The 17,176-nt window shown below is 37.3% G+C and overlaps 1 protein-coding gene across 1 annotated transcript in view; it reads left to right on the forward strand.

Annotated features, from left to right (window-relative positions):
• Window positions 1-3,359, forward strand: part of LOC107718709 (glutamate receptor ionotropic, NMDA 2B-like) — a 99,856-nt gene extending 96,497 nt beyond the window's left edge. The window contains exons 16-17 of the mRNA XM_016525910.1: window positions 1,263-1,671; window positions 2,562-3,359. Coding sequence (XP_016381396.1) covers window positions 1,263-1,671; window positions 2,562-2,983 — 831 coding nt within the window. The 3' untranslated portion in view covers window positions 2,984-3,359. The remainder of the gene's footprint in view (window positions 1-1,262; window positions 1,672-2,561) is intronic.
• Window positions 3,360-17,176: the final 13,817 nt, after the last annotated feature.

Consider the following 17,176-nt stretch of genomic DNA (forward strand, 5'->3'; position numbering starts at 1 on the left):
CAACATACAAAATGGGAGAGAAAGGCACCTCTCAGGAGAAAGAAGGAAAGAGAAAGAGAAATGAGATAACACTGAATGGAGAATATGTTCCAACCCAATCAGATTGAAGGGTCAGGAGATGAATGAGAATAAGAGTCACAGTGGGAAGGATGACCTGAAAAAAACCTTAAAAAAAGTCAGAAGGTAGAGAAGATAAGAGGAACATAAAGAGAGGAGGGAAAAAATACACAAGAGTGGACAGACACCAAACTATGACTAAGAGCAAGACAGGAAACATTTCTGACATGTTGCCTCACTAGAGGGATGGACCGCCAGAAGAGTAACCTTTAGCCTTTGAAATGTTTTGAAGAGAGTTCTATTTGTTCTACATATTTTTCATGTATTGTTTGTTATGAAATGGTGTTTGTGGTTTATAAATAAATAAATAAATAGACATTCCATTATAGTGCATCACAACATTTATAGGTCTGGATATAAATGGAAGCACCCAGCAGTTTAAAAGATATTGAAGTATTTTGACTTCAAGCCAGTTTTACAATACCACATTTGCCATTAAGAAATTAGTTTGATAAAATACAACCAAAACTAAACAGATAAATGGATAAATGCAGTAAATCTGCATCACTGGTGAATGAGCTGGAGAGGTTTATTAGAATATTGTGTAATTAATTTGTCAAGGCAGTGATGAAGGAGAGACACAGAGGAGTAGACACAGTGGTGTCAGCTGAATTTTAATCCCATTGATTGAAGACATTGATAGGCAGTCAAAAGCAGAGTTACTGCAACCCTGTCATCATTAATCAGAACTTCTATCGCCCCTGCCGTTTCCCTTTCTTGAACATATTTTGTTCTATTTTCCTCTCTCCTTTCTCTGCTCTTGTACACATAATGTCAAAAGGTTAAAGACAATGATTAAAAAACTTTTTTTTTTACACGTGATAAAAATGAAATCCCTAGAAATGTTTTTTTTTATTTAGAATTGTCCTCTAGCATACTTTATAAAACTAATCTAACGCATATAGAAGACTGTCAGAACAGTAATTACAAAATAATTTAAAAACTATAGAAACTAAGTGATTTGACTTGAAGGGACTTGTTAAAAGGCTAAGCCTTGCGACTTGACATGAACTTAGCATCAGAATTGTAAAAATATTTGCTGCTAATTAAACTTTTCATTAAACAATAATCTAATTCCACATTGTTTGTTCTTTCTCCTCTCCTTTCCTTTGTTTTTGCTTTCCCTCATTTTATCTGTCCAACAGGGCATCTACAGTTGCATCCATGGTGTTCAGATTGAAGAGAACAAATCAGCCCTTAACTCACCATCGGCCACTATGAACATGAGCATGAACAACACCCACTCCAACATTCTCCGTTTGTTGCGTACTGCCAAAAACATGACCTCTGTGCCTGGGGTCAATGGTTCACCTCGCAGCGCATTGGACTACAGCCATCGTGAGTCAGCCGTTTATGACATCAGTGAACACCGGCGCAGCCTAGCAGGCCACACAGACTGCAAGCCTCCACCATACCTGCCAGAGGATAACATGTTCAGCGACTATGTAAGCGAAGTGGAGAGGACTTTTGGGAATTTGCACCTGAAGGACAGCAACCTGTACCAGGATCATTACCTACACCACCATGGGGGCACGGGATCCGAACTGGCTCTCGGTATGTCGGGTCCCCTGCCTAACCGACCTCATAGCTTAGGAAGTGCCAGTTCATTGGAGGGTGGGTACGATTGTGACAGCTTAGGGGGAGGGGTAGCGCCCATCTTCACCACCCAGCCACGGCAGTCGCTGACACATCGGAACAGGGAAAAGTTTGACCTAATCGCGGGTCACCCAACCCAGTCAAGCTTCAAGTCTGGCCTGCCTGATCTATATGGAAAGTTCTCCTTCAAGGGTGGGGCATCCAGTTCAGGGTTTATTGCAGGACATGACAGGTACTGCGGGGGAGGTGGGGTGGGATCAGGAGGGGACGATGGAAACATTCGATCCGACGTGTCCGATATTTCCACTCACACCGTGACCTATGGGAACCTTGAAGGGCATGGCAAACGGCGCAAACAGTACAGGGACAGCTTAAAAAAGAGACCCGCTTCTGCCAAGTCTCGCCGTGAGCAGGATGAGATTGAGCTTGGCTTCAGGAGACGTCCCCACCACACAATCCATCACCATCATCACCACCATCATCCAGCAACACAAGCACACCGCTCAGCCACCCCACCCGTGGAGCGCAAGAGCCTGAGAGGTGGTAACAGCACCTCCTATCTATTCAGAGACAAAGAGAATTTGAGGGACTTCTATGTGGACCAGTTTCAAGCCAAGGAAGGGGCATCCCCATGGGAGCATTTGGATTTAAGTGATGCTCCAGTAATGGGTGGAGGAGTGGGACTGGGTGGAGGCGGTTGCGGTGGAGTAGTTAGTAGCGGTGGTGCTGGGGGAGCGTGCACTAGTTTGGTTCCCACATGAGGGACAGGGATAGAGGCATGATGGGAGGAGGTGTGGGCGGTACCCGAGGGGTCGGGACTTACTCCTTGTCTAAATCTCTCTACCCAGATAAGGTGAACCAGAACCCATTCATCCCAACCTTCGGCGACGACCAGTGTCTATTACACGGCGCCAAATCATACTACATCAAAAAGCAGCAGGCACAGCAGCAGCAGCAACAGATGCCACAACAGCAGCAGCAGCAACAGCTCCTCAACAACAGTCGGGCTGACTTCCGGGGCTCCATGGGGGTGACTTCCTATTTGCCTGCCTCCGCAACTTCTGGGGTGTTGTCCAATGTGGCCCCTCGGTTCCCCAAGGAGCTATGTCTGGGCGGGCCTCTTGGCAACCACCACGGTGGAGGACCTAGCAACAACAAGCTGCTGTCAGCAAGGGATGGGTTAGGAATGGGTCAAGGACAGAGACCGTTTAATGGCTCGAGCAACGGACATGTTTACGAGAAGCTTTCCAGTATAGAGTCTGATGTCTGAAGAGGGGAGTCAGAAACAGATAGAAATGCAGAAAAGAAGCCAACGGACATGCGGAATGATGATTGAGAGAAAACTGATGAAAAGGCAGTGTGTAATTAGTTCCTTCATGCTCACAAAAAGAAGAGGAAACCGTATGTGAGGAACTGACTCATGCTTTCATTAAGTTATGCGGATCATGCGCTGCCAAGCATACGTATGTAAATAGAGCGAGGGGACCTGCCCACTGTCGAAAAGTTGAGATTAGGGGGAAAAACCTGTTTATTCCTCTCTTTTATTCTCATGTTTTTTGTATATCCCACTATTTTCCTGCTCCGAACATCAAAATTGCAGCCAATCCAGATGGAGACAACCATGTACAATCCTTTGTACAATTGTGGATGGAAATCAGTTACTCTTTTTAAGCAACAGGGTAAAACTTACAATAATTGTATTGATAATGTTCTTTATAATAATATTATTATATATTATTACAATGTTTATGATGTTTAATTTGGGCTTGGTTTCTGGATGTTTTATGCTGTTATATATTTGTACTGTAGTTTCAGTTCTTAGTTAACAAACCACTTTGCGGGAGGCTTTTTTGATTTGTCAACCGAGCTTATTTGATTGTTAATTGAGTTGTAGACAAACTTGGATTCCATAAAGTTTCTTTATTATTGGTTATTCAAGTTTATTTTACCAGTATGGAGTGCTGTAAAATGTGTGTGCAAGGCATGATTTGCAAAGTACTTCAGCTGTACTTGAGATATCATTGTGAAGGAAATGTATTCTTATCACTTTATTTTATAGTGTTCCGTTTGTTAGAACAACATTGGTTTAATACACAGCACGTTATGTGCCTTACCAAGACTTACAGAACACCTGATTTACAGGTCATATTGCCATGGTAACTTTCTGGTCACTGCACACAGACTTATCATTGGCTGATTCATATTATTCTAGAAACTTCCTTTTAACATTATAAGCACTGATATGGAATAATGAGGAGACGTAAAGTAGGCTGAATGTGTTCATAGTATTAATCTTTAGAACTAGGTTCTTAAGAGAACCAGATAAATTATCATTCTAAGAGCTTCTAGGAACGTAGGATATTTGAGGTTTGCACAACATTGTACAGTGCACAGTATCCTTCCTGAGAGTTGAGACATGGGGTGTTACATTTGTATGGTGTTATCTATAATATTGAAACAAATATCGATTAATTATTTTTTTTCTCCACCTTCCCCCATTTTTGAGGAAGTCTTTGATCAAGCAGCAAAATAACAACGGAGTCATGGATTTGTTTCTTCTTAGAATGCATTTAGTACTGGATATGCTTATCTTGACTTTCCTTAGGGAGACGCCAGTGCACAGTATGTAGGGTTTTGCAAGATTCTCAGCAAATACTTGCATTTTGTCATGTAAATATTCTTTTTTTTCCACTCTGTACAGTAAATAGACAGAAAGGATGTAACTCTATGGATTTATGTTTTACCATATTGGTTAGATGATATTTTAAGAATTACAGTTAAGGTTAACAATCCAACTGTGCTGCAACATTTATCAGATAAAAATCAATGGTATGGATAAACACTAAGAATTTTTTCTATATCCTCCCTATTGTTTTTCAGACTAATACGAACCTTTACTGCACCTTTACAGCAGAAGTGAACCTTTCTAGATACATCAGTTTATGCCAGTCAGAGTGCTTTTTTTAACAACATAAAACATGATAATGATGGGAATGACTCCAATTATTTCCCATATCCATTTGATGGTAATTTGCAGTTTTAATACCCACTTATATGAAGTAGAGGTATTTCTCAGGAATTTTAGATGGGCACAGTCAAAAAGAAACATATCATTTAACTAAATTGCCTAATTACCTAAATCAATAAACCACTGAACTCATTTAATTGGATAAACGAGAGCCATGTGAGGTTTGTTGTAAGTATTTAGGACTCTCTCTCTCTCTCTTTTTACATTTTATTTTTTAATTGTTTTTTAAACCAGGACTGAATTCATGGCAGGGCAGTCTGAAGACATGGTCTTTTGTTGAATTGTTGGCCCTCAGCTTAGATAAAATCCTTTACTTGAAGTTTGTTGTGTTTACTGCAGATTTTGTTCATACATTTTCTTTGTGAATGAACTGTTAGCCAAACAGATCTCCACTTTAAGCACAATATTTATAATATTTGGTTTATAATTGATGTATAGCTATCGATTTGTGAATTTTTATCTCAACTTTTTGCCACATTCTTTTTTGTCTCAGTTGAGAGTTTGTGTTTAAGACGAGCATGCATGTCTTTTACTTATTTATTGCCATTTCTTTAGTGTTTCATTTATGTCTATTTAGATATCGTGCCTGCTCTTTGTGGGTGCAATATGTTGATAAATTGCACATCATACAGGTTCGGGTTGTACAACAGATGTGGTGAGTTTAAATGAACTGATAAGATCTTTGAAAATGGATATGTAAAGAATAATAACTCGTTAGGGAAATTAACAGGCAATCCCAAATTTGGGTGATTTCATTAGGAATACTGCCACTAGTTAAGCATAATTTTTAAAGACCATTCTTTTGTCCATGTAAGGCTAATTGTGTCTTTGTCACAAGATTTTTTCACTTGCTCTCACAAAACCTTTCTTTGCATGGAACCATGTTTTTAAAGTACCCTTAAGATTTTTTATGCTTGGTCAACTTTTCTCATTTTAGTTTTATTTAGTAAATCCTTTAAAGATATCTCATAAGATATCTCATAACAGTGTGGCATTTCTTTAAGAGCTATAGATGTGATAACAGACTTAGACCACTGCATTTCCTGTCAGTCTCTGTGTTTCTATCGGAGAGTCGAGCTTATAGTTTTTAGTAATAGTACTATGTATAAGTAGTATTGTTTGATTGGGTGTGTGAGTGTCAGGGACAGATGACTTTGCTCTTCCTGAAAGGCTTTCCAGTTTTATCTTTCATTTTAACTCACACTTTAAAGATGTGGCCTTGTTGTAAAAGCACACTAATATCATTTGATAAACACAGGTTTAATGTGAGACGACATTTTCAGCAGAAGATACAAGGGAGGTGGGCGGAAAGGACAGGAAGGATAGTAGCCAGTGTTTTGTGTTATTTGTTTTATTTCCCTTCTCATTCATTATCATTTGAACTAATCTTTTTCTTGATGACTGGTAGGATAAGACTGCAGTAGTTTGTCATTTTAATGCCCTCCCCAGTAAGGTGTCACATATGATTGTAGGTGTATCTGAAATCATATGCTTGATTACCTCTGTATGCGAGTGGACGTGTGCGCGCAGGTGTCTGTGTGTGCACATCTGTCTGTGCACGTGTGTATGTGTGTGTGTATGAAAAGGAACAGAGAGCACAGTGCAATGGTTATCTATTATGTCTGCTGTAAATAATTATGTCCCCTTTCCATAGCCTTTTAATATATGGAGAAAAATATTTAAAATAATGAAATTTGAGATACATTTTTGTCTGGAAGATTTTTTATAGCCACATAGGGAAAAGTTATTAGACCACTGGACCAGGAGCACAGTGCCATTCTAATAGCATCCGAGAATCAGAATTTAAGACAAAAATTACACCTTTGTTGTCTTCAATTCTGTCTTTCTTGTATTTTAATCACTTATTTTAAATGTTACTTATGGATCAGAACTGTACAGATTCTGTAAATATGACAAAAATGGTTTCTTTTTTTTTTGTTTTTGTATAGAGAGATTACGTGTTAAGACTACAATAATTTAATGAGACATTTCACAATACTTACGCTATTGAGAATACAGACACAGTGTGAAAATAAGTGCTAAGATATATTCTTCTGTCTCTTTGTACAAAACAGTGTTGACTAAAAACAAAATAAAAGGGAGATATCTCAAGCCTCATAGTCCTTCTGTGTTTTTCCATACATCTCCAGCGAGAATCTGAGAGGAAATGGTGACACTCCTTTGCCATATATGTATGAATCTCACTTGGTTTTCAGTTGTTATTATGTGAAATGTGTTTCTTGTGTATGTGCCCCATTGCGCAGATTTGATATTACACTGACTGTTCAACACAAGCTTAGGTTTGCTTCGTGACATAACGTACGTACATGAAACGTGAATGAGAGCTTATTAGCCGGTGGTGTTGCCCTGGATACGTCTGGTTCACTGCATCATGAACAAACTGTAAGCAAATACTGATGTCACTGAATTTATCTCTCTTTTCTGTATCTATCGATTCATGTCAAACATATTCTGATTATTGATTCCCCTATGAAAGTGCTGTTTTTAATTTTTAAAGTAATAGCTGTTTATTTTAAAACCATTTGCAATTCAATATTTCACAAACCTACTCTTTCTATTCCTGTCTCACTCCCCCTCTCTTTTTCATTCCCCTTTCTCTCTCTCTCTTTCTCTCACATGCTTCCTTCAAGCAGCCAATCACAGAATACATTGCAACACATGTAACTATTTCTTGACAATTAACTGTTACCTAGCAACTGGACCTTTAGAGAAAGAAAGAAACAGAGAGAGAGAGAGACACGGAGGGAGGAAGATGGAGAGAGAAAAAGAAAGATTTGTGTAGTATACTGTGTCTTGGTTTGGTGCTACAACATACACAGAAGCAGCAAGTACAGATGATATGCAACACCCCCACACGTGTCCATGGAGACAGGGAGAAAAAAGACGAAGAGCTAAACGCAAGCAGGGAAGTAGAAGGAAGGATTGACAGGTACACAGATAGAGGGAGTCGTGAATGGAAAGATTAAGGAACGTAATTAGTAAGAGACGACGAGTCGCAGCCTTCACTTTCATTTAAAGAAAGACAGATAACAGACGCTCGTTTACGTGAGTTGCTAGACGTATTTATGTTCATACGTACCAATATTCTGTCACATGTCCTCACCAGAAAATATGCCCACTTTAAGTATTAAGCGATATTGGTAAACGTCTCAAGTCCTGTGTTGACCAAAAACAGTGGCCCACAGATTTCAAGCACTCACTCTTGTCAAAGTAGCGAGCGGTGAACTAACCGACACAACACTGCCACCATGTGGCCGGAGTTACATAACACCCCAGATTCATCTTGATCACATCTGAAGGAATAGTTGTACGATGGTTTGTATTTTCAGCTGTTAAGATTACACCACTATGATTCTGACTGTTACATAAGAGCACAAAAAAGTCCATAATCTGTTCTAGATAGCATGCATTGAGTTACATTATAAGCGATTGTGTTCCTCAGTGCAGATGTTCATATTTAGTGTTCAGTATTATTTGGGGAAATGGATGTCATTAGTGAGCTGCATACTGCTGCTCTCTATTAGAGAGTGTGAAAGTGCATATGTGAGTGATATTTAGTAATTATGCTTTTTTTTGTATGCAGGAGTTAATGTGTGGTATATAATAGGACGCTGCTCTCATACAGTGGGTACGGAAAGTATTCAGACCCCCTTAAATTTTTCACTCTTTGTTATATTGCAGCCATTTGCTAAAATCATTTAAGTTAATTTTTTTTCCTCATTAATGTACACACAGCACCCCATATTGACAGAAAAACACAGAATTGTTGACATTTTTGCAAATTTATTAAAAAAGTTAAGGGGGTCTGAATACTTTCCGTACCCACTGTATATACACAGAGATGGGAACCATGTTTTAATATAAGATTTGGAAGCCTGAGAGAAATTATGCCACCCGGCTGACATCATTTATGAAAAGCATGTGAATGGAGATGGTTGCCGCACATAGAGTGTATAATGACAATTTAATTATACAGAACATAACCACACGCTTGCCTCTACATACATACAGGCACACATGTAATACAGTGCCTATTATTAAAAGGCCACCAGAGAAGTAAAAAATAAAAATCTTATTTAAGTGATATAAGAAATGATAAAACATTGTAAAACTAAATTTGTAAAATCAATCATTTACCAAAAATGAATCATACTAATCATAAAGTAGTTTTAATATTTTATATTTTTTCTGTATATTACTTTCCCATTGAGCACTGTGCCAACCAAACCCAAATTGCATAACATAATTTAACATAATTAACAAAATTAAGTAGCGTGTCTGGTTTTGTTTACCCAGAACTAAGGATTTCATTTGTAATTAGGTTATCTTAATATGTTCCATCAGAGATATTCAACAAAGAATTTATACTGTGTCAGCCAACCCCTGCATTGAGTTCAATATAAGAGCACAATTTAAAAAATGAGTAAAAAAATAAAAACATTGACAGAATTATATTTTAAAGTATTAACATTTATTCACCTGATTTTCTTCCTGTCACACACATCTCTGGATACAAAATGATTCAACTGAAGATTCTCCACAGAAAATAATAACTGATTGTATATGACTTTATCCTTGTTTGAAAAGAGCTGGAGTGTCTGTTTTTTTTTTTTTTTTAAATCTCATTTGGTATTATCCTGCTGGGAAAGTTTTCCACAATCAACATTCCCAGCATTCGCTTTTCTGCCAGAGAACTTTAATCGCACCTTTGAGACCCAAACGTGAAGGAGTACAGACAAAAGTATAGTATACTAACATTTCTAATATGTGAATTACATTTTATCCATAATATAAAGGATGTTTCCTGAATAACATTAACGTATTTGATTATAATATCTGCAAATGTTTCATCTGTCCCTCTACCTCTCACTCTCGCTCGCTTTAACCCTTCCATTTTCATTTTTGAACACTTTTACTTGTCTGGTTCTCACCACCCTGTTCACAGGACGGACCACTCGAACCACGTACCGCCGTGGATACTTTGCTTGACTCGGTCCCACACTCTGAGGAGCCAGTTCTTTGCCATCCCCTCCTTCCTCCCCCTCCTCACGGTAACCATGATGACGGAGGAAGGGTTCCAGGGTTGCTAGGCGATTGTTAAGATCTGTGATGCGCCTCTGTAAGTGGGAGACTTCTCTGAAGAGATCGTTTAAGGACTCAGAGAGAGGACGAACCCTGTGAGGAAGAAGAGAGTGTGAAATGGGGTGAGATAGAAGAGGTTTCTATGTTTGTACGTATGTGCGGAAACATCTGTAGGCCTACGAGAGAGAAAAAGAGTGTTTCTTTTGTTAGGGATTGGCACACACTTTGCACAGTCAACACTGCAAAAAAATCAATGTACCAAGTCAGACCTCTAAAAGAGACACTGCTAATATCAGAAACTTTGTATTAATTATGCATTATTAATGTGAATAAGGAAATTTCACATTTGTTTTAGTGTGCTAAAATGTGAGGTCAGAAAGTCAAAAAACATACATTAACAGGACGTAGTTTAATATGACAAGGCTGAGCTTCTGGTCCTCCTAGCCAAGACCTGCCTCACAAATACTCAAAAGGTCACACCGCCATTGCCTCCAGTTGTGTTAAAACGCTCTATGCCATAGGATGACGGGTCCTTTGTACACCACATTATGACAACTGTCCGATCCTCCCGCTTCACGAATAATAACAAGAAAAATATAGCCTTTTCTCCACAATTTACTCTTCTCTGTAGCTAATCTGGTCTCTAACATTTTCAAGGCTAGACTGCTGCAAATTTCTTTCTTCTGGCGTTGTTAGTTGCTCTATGCTTTTTACTTATTTTTCTATGTAAACTCGTTAGATGTTCATTACAGTATTACAGTATTACAATACACGTAATTGGGATGCCTTACGAAACAAAAATATATAGCCTACTGGAGAATATAATGCAAACTATATACAGGTGCATCTCAATAAATTAGAATGTCGTGGAAAAGTTCATTTATTTCAGTAATTCAACTCAAATTGTGAAACACGTGTATTAAATAAATTCAGTGCACACAGACTGAAGTAGTTTAAGTCTTTGGTTCTTTTAATTGTGATGATTTTGGCTCACATTTAACAAAAACCCACCAACTCACTATCTCAACAAATTAGAATACTCCATAAGACCAATAAAAAAAACATTTCTAGTGAATTGTTGGCCTTCTGGAAAGTATGTTCATTTACTGTACATGTACTCAATAAGTGGTAGGGGCTCCTTTTGCTTTAATTACCGCCTCAATTCGGCGTGGCATGGAGGGGATCAGTTTGTGGCACTGCTGAGGTGGTATGGAAGCCCAGGTTTCTTTGACAGTGGCACTTCAGTCTGTGTGCATTGAATTTATTTAATACACGAGTTTCACAATTTGAGTTGAATTACTGAAATAAATGAACTTTTCCACGACATTCTAATTTATTGAGATGCACCTGTATGAGAAAATAATGCTTGTTTTTAATATATTGCAATATGTGCATGGACCAAGTATGTTTGCTACAAATAAAAATATATAGCAATGAAGATTACTACTCTACATTTTTTTTTTTACATGTAATAGCTTTGTTGAAAGCCTCAATTAATTAATTTCATTTTCATGAGTTAATGCATGGATTTACAGGCTGAACACGTATTCATAAACTTTTATCTCACTTTATTGTTTGCATACACATTTCATGTATGAAAATATTCGTAGTGGTATATAAGAAAAAAGTGTTTACTGAAAACAGATATTAAAGTTTTTGGACAATATATGTTTAGTACATATATGTTCAAATATATGCACTATATCCCACAAGGACCCCAGCAGAATGGAGTTACAGGAGGAAATTGATAGACTTCAAAAGACTCTGATCCAGCAGCTGAACAACACTCAAGACAAGCTTGACATGGTCCCTCATAACTGGAGTCACTTAATCATGCAGATTTATGCTACAAGCTTTTGTAGAATTGTACAGTAAGAAAGTTATTTCCCTTAACCAGGAAATTAACGTTCTTAGAATTGACAAGACAGTTGACCCTGAGAGGTCAAGTAAATATCTACAGCGGATCTAAATATTCATAATTAATTATAACTAGTTATGATTAATTATTCATATTTCCTCATGAGCTGATTCGTTACAGCACAAAGTACATTTATTGCATGCATATTTATATATTATGAAGTGTATTAATGAATGTAAAATTACATACATTATGATATATAAGTAAATATATTGCCAAATATTTTCAATATTCTGTATGAAACACAGCAATTCCTTATGTATTATTCAGTATAGTACATATTATTCTGTGTAACGCTTTATTTTAAGGTCCAATTCTCACTATTAACTAGTTGCTTATTAGCACGCATATTACTAGCATATTGGCTGTTTATTAGTACTTAGAAGCACATTAATGCCTTTTTTTTTGTATGACCTAGATGCCTTAACCTGACCCAATACCTAAACTGTTTACTGAGGGGAAACTCTTAGTTAATAGTGAATATGTTTTCCCGGTAACACTTTAGAATAGGGAACACATATTCGCTATTAACTAAGAGTTTTCCCTCAGTAAACTCCTAATTTGCTGCTTATTAATAGTTAGTAAGGTAGTTGTTAATTTTAGGTATTGGGTTAAGGGATCTAGAACATGGTCATACAGAATAACACAGTAATATGTGCCTAATAAGTACTAATAAACAGCCAATATGCTAGTAATATGCATGCTAATAAGCAACCGTTTTCCCTATTCTAAAGTGTTACCTTATTCTGTATGGTTGTTAATACACTTTAAATAATTTAATATATTGATCATAAGGAAATATATTTTCTTTGCGTAAGGGATAACCTCTGTATTTATGCATTACATAAATGTAATTTGATCTAATATAATTTTTAAACAGATATAGATACTGACGAAACCTTTTCTGGGATTTGAAGTGCTGTTTCAATGCTTGTAGCTTAGAAGCAGCTTCATGAAAACTCCTTAGGGCTAGAGTGTAAGTCTGTTAAACTGCCTACTTCAGGATAACAAACCCCCAAAGGACGGTGCGTTTTTCTAGTTTATATAAAACAGTCCAACAACCAGCTTTCATGTGCAAAAAAAACGTTTTTTTGCAAGCCAAGAAAGCTTTAGTGAACATAGCAAAGAGAGATATAGCTGGTTTAACATACACGAAGTGTTGTACGAAAATGCATGCTATAAAAATATTGGTGGTTGGTTAACACTAATTGCTTTACTTTGCTTTGTACTTTAACAACATAGTAAAAAGTCTTTTCAATGAATTTGTACAGATATTAGGAAATACTGTGTGTTACCTGGAGTAGTCTGGCAGAAGGGCATTGGGTTGTGAATGTAACAGAGTCTTGATATCTTTGAATATGCGTTTGCCCCAGGCGTCCAACACTCGAGTCACACTGCGTATGTTAGCCACGTTCACATTCTCCGCTGGCGTGAGGGCAAAGACAATGAGGTTAGTTTCTAATAAGGCAGGCAACCACATGACAAGAGGCTGTCTGATACTTCAGAATGGTTTTAATCAGGTTTCTTTCACCGGACTACAGGGCTTTAACTTTAAAGGGTGGAATTAGGAGATGTCTATTTGTGTTTTAGCTAGGTTGACAGGTAAGGGTGAGTTAGTTGGTGTACATTGGTCAATGTGATTTGTATTTTAATATTAGCTCCATGAAACTGTACATCTGAATGAATGTGTTGCAGTTGAGCCAATCCAGACTGACTCACATTTTCACATATAGGCCAACACACCAACGACTGAAGCTGTTTTTGGGATGGACGCATTTAGGAATGAGGTTTAAAAGACATAATATTGGGCAATATTATGAAGTGACCGCACTGAGATGAGATCAGATGAGAACAAAACTTGAACTAAATTGGATCTGGATGATGATAATTGTCTTCTGTAGAGTTGCTTTATAGCTGATTTAAATTTATTTCATATTGATGAACTCTGCACCATTGATACTGTTGAACTGACTGAATAAACACTGAACTGACTCAAGGTGTAACGATACTATTGCCTTCTGTAGAGCTGCTTTATAGTTGATTTGAGCTAGTTTCATAATTTGATTCACTGTTTCTGAACTGAACTGAATCAATATTGAATAGAACTGAGCTGAATAAATGACACTATTATCTTCTTTAGAGCTGCTTTATACAGTTGAATCGAATCGGCTTCATAACTAATAAACTTTGCAACATTTGCACTGTTACTAAACTAAACTGAATAAACATTGAACTAAATTGGTCTGAATAATGACAGTATTGTTTTATAGGGCAGCTTTACAGCTGAAATTCTATTCATTTCATAACTGAAGAACTTTGCCAGATTAATACGTTTTTGTTTGTTTGTTTGTTTGTTTGTTTATTACTGTGAATCTGCTTTGAAATTATCTGTATTGTATAAAGCGCTATAGAAATAAATGTGACTTGAATTGACATGCAACTTTTTCAACAAGCAAAGTACTAGGCATGCACAGAATCAATTCAAATTTCATCAGATTTACTCAAATTAAATGGCTGCTATTAATATAATTATGCTCACCTAGCACCACTTGCATGTTTATTTATGAAATATTAGACTAAATTGATATTACTTTCATCTAGCAATAAGAATGCAGTCACACACACACACACACACACACACAATCTAGCAGGTTATTATATATTATTTATTTGCTTTACCTCCTTCTCTGTAGTTCCAGTTCCCATAATCCAGTTCATTGCTCATCCCAAGGCATGGAGACAAAAACGCCATGACCACCATAGGCACCATCAGTATCATCTTTGCTGTCGAAACGGTCATGGTGAAGAAATGACTGAGGTTTAAAGAAGAGGCAGTGAGAAATATCAAAAAGTTAAACAAGTACTAAGAACACTCTCAATGTAAGGCAAGAGATTTAAACCTTTACCCTGCCAATACATCTGGCACATGGGAGAGCACTTTGTTTTTTTCCAGGACAAACAGCCAGATGTGTTTTAGGGGCCGATGATTCTGTGGAAAATTTCAGTGCAGAGACCTGCATTTTTAAATGATCATATCCTCTATGTTTCACAATTTCTATATTCTTTGTATATTTCCCCTTTTCAGGGCTATTTTTTGTTGTTGTCCCGTTATTTATTTATTTATTTATTTATTTTAGAATTTAGTATTTAAGTTAGAGGCACAAATCCAATACTTTTTTTCTATTATAATATATTAGATTACCTTTTAAAAAATAACTTTTTTTGCACTATCCAACTATTAAAATCACCCAACAGCGTAATAATTTTGACTTAATCTGTTGAAATAATATTTAATTCATTACACTAAAACTATTTTATGTTTAACTACTTTTATTTACCAAATATTATTATTACATTGACAGCAATTCAAATTGTTACACCCAAGAGCATTGATTCTTCTGTACATCATGGTATATAAACAGTAAAAAATCTCAATGTTATTTTCCACATTTTCAAACCAACATTTTCTGTAGGTTAAGCACCTTCTTTGACCGTTTAAAAAGGGAAAAAATGACTTTTAAATTTCAAAATTAAGTTTCACGCCTTTTTTGCCGTATCCATGGAAAGTGCCTCATGCTCTTCACTTCCCAAGAACAATCACACAAGTGTCGGGTATTTCCACTCCATTACGATCAGATCACAAAATGACTCGAGTTCATTCAAGAACACAGAGGGGAGATGGATGACGGGTTGATTGTCTTGTGACTGTCCTAACTGATAGCAAACTCAATTAGCTTATTTGAAAGAAAATCTTCTTTGTGCTGGAGCCACAAAGGTCAATGCCACAGAGAGAGCTGTCAGCTGTCTTAACCGTGGCTTGTGTACTGCAAACACATACCAGCTTCATCACTGTGTCTGTCACGCGACTTTGTTCCTCTTTCGGGCTCTGTCTTTACATTTATTTTGAAAGATGAAGCTCGCGATTATGGTAAGGGGCGTTACATTTCCACCACAAAGTCGTTATTACGAGTGGGAAATTCGAAATTTTCTTTAAGCCCCGAGTTTCAGAGTTGGGGGCATGTCAATGAGAAACATGGCGGAATCGATGGATGCAACGTCTGTAGTTGACGGTCAATTTTTTAAAAAATTGATAGTTTAGTGGGTTGTCAGTGACAAGTACACTCTTAAAAATAAAGGTGCTTCAAAAGGTTCTTCAAGCGATGCCATTCATATGACCCCTTTAAAATGTCCTCATCAGTCAGTTTTTGACCCGTTTCATTCTGTGAGGACGTTTTCTCAGTATAGCCAAATCTGGACACACACACACACACTGTTACAGGGTGAACGAGACGTGAGGATCCATCTGCAAAGCTTTTATTAAAAGACGTGGTCAAACACAGGCAGGGTCGAAACACCAGCGAACAGGTATGGTACGGGCAAAACACAAGAGCAGTCCAGTAAACAGGCATGGGTCGATCGACGGTGAACAATATCCAACAGGGCAAGGCAAAGAGAGATAATCCAGGTACATAGCAATAATCCAGGCAGGGGCAAACAGAGTCCGAAACAGCAAGACAAAAAGGGTAATCCGAAAACACAGACAAGAATTTGAACACAGGAAAACAGGCAAGGCGAGACTAGTGGTGCGTTCAAGTCATGTCGGATAGATAGTATTTACGAGTTGAACGCACATGAACGCCACCACAAAGTCGTTATTACGAGTGGGAAATTCGAAATTTTCTTTAAGCCCCGAGTTTCAGAGTTGGGGGCATGTCAATGAGAAACATGGCGGAATCGATGGATGCAACGTCTGTAGTTGACGGTTCTTAAAAATAAAGGTGCTTCAAAAGGTTCTTCAAGCGATGCCATAGAAGAACCATTTTTGGTTCCACAAAGAACCATTCAGTCAAAGGTTCTTTAAAGAACCATCTCTTTCTTACCTTTTTATAATCTGAAGAACCTTCTTTCGCCACAAAGAACCTTTTGTGAAACAGAAAGGTTCTTCAGATGTTAAAGGTTCTTTATGCAACCATATAAACAAAAAGGTTCTTCTATGGCATCGTGAAGCACCTTTATTTTTAAGAGTGTACTGTAGAACTGCATGTCTGACAGAGGGAGACAGAGGGATTGCCAAAGTAAAACATAAATCACAATAGTTATAGGTATTAAGCAGTGACATTGTCAGGCTTTTTATTTACAAAAAATAAGCTTTTTGAATGTGGCAGGATTGTAATATAACAATTAATAAAGTTTTTATGCGATACACATTAAAGTGGCTTCATAAATTACTTTTTACAAATATTAAAAACGCAAAACACACCTGATGCGAATTCTTTGCTCTTCATTTTCTATAAGCAGAGTTAACAGACCCTGTTGTATTTTCTTGTAATTTATTAAAAGAAGGTACACCACCATCTTGTGCCGACTAAACTGACTTGAACGCACCTGACGTCGTAATTACGACTTGTCAACTC

Source organism: Sinocyclocheilus rhinocerous, unplaced genomic scaffold, assembly GCF_001515625.1.
Source record: "Sinocyclocheilus rhinocerous isolate Xijiao unplaced genomic scaffold, SAMN03320098_v1.1 scaffold1334, whole genome shotgun sequence".
Classification (NCBI taxonomy): Eukaryota; Metazoa; Chordata; class Actinopteri; order Cypriniformes; family Cyprinidae; genus Sinocyclocheilus; species Sinocyclocheilus rhinocerous.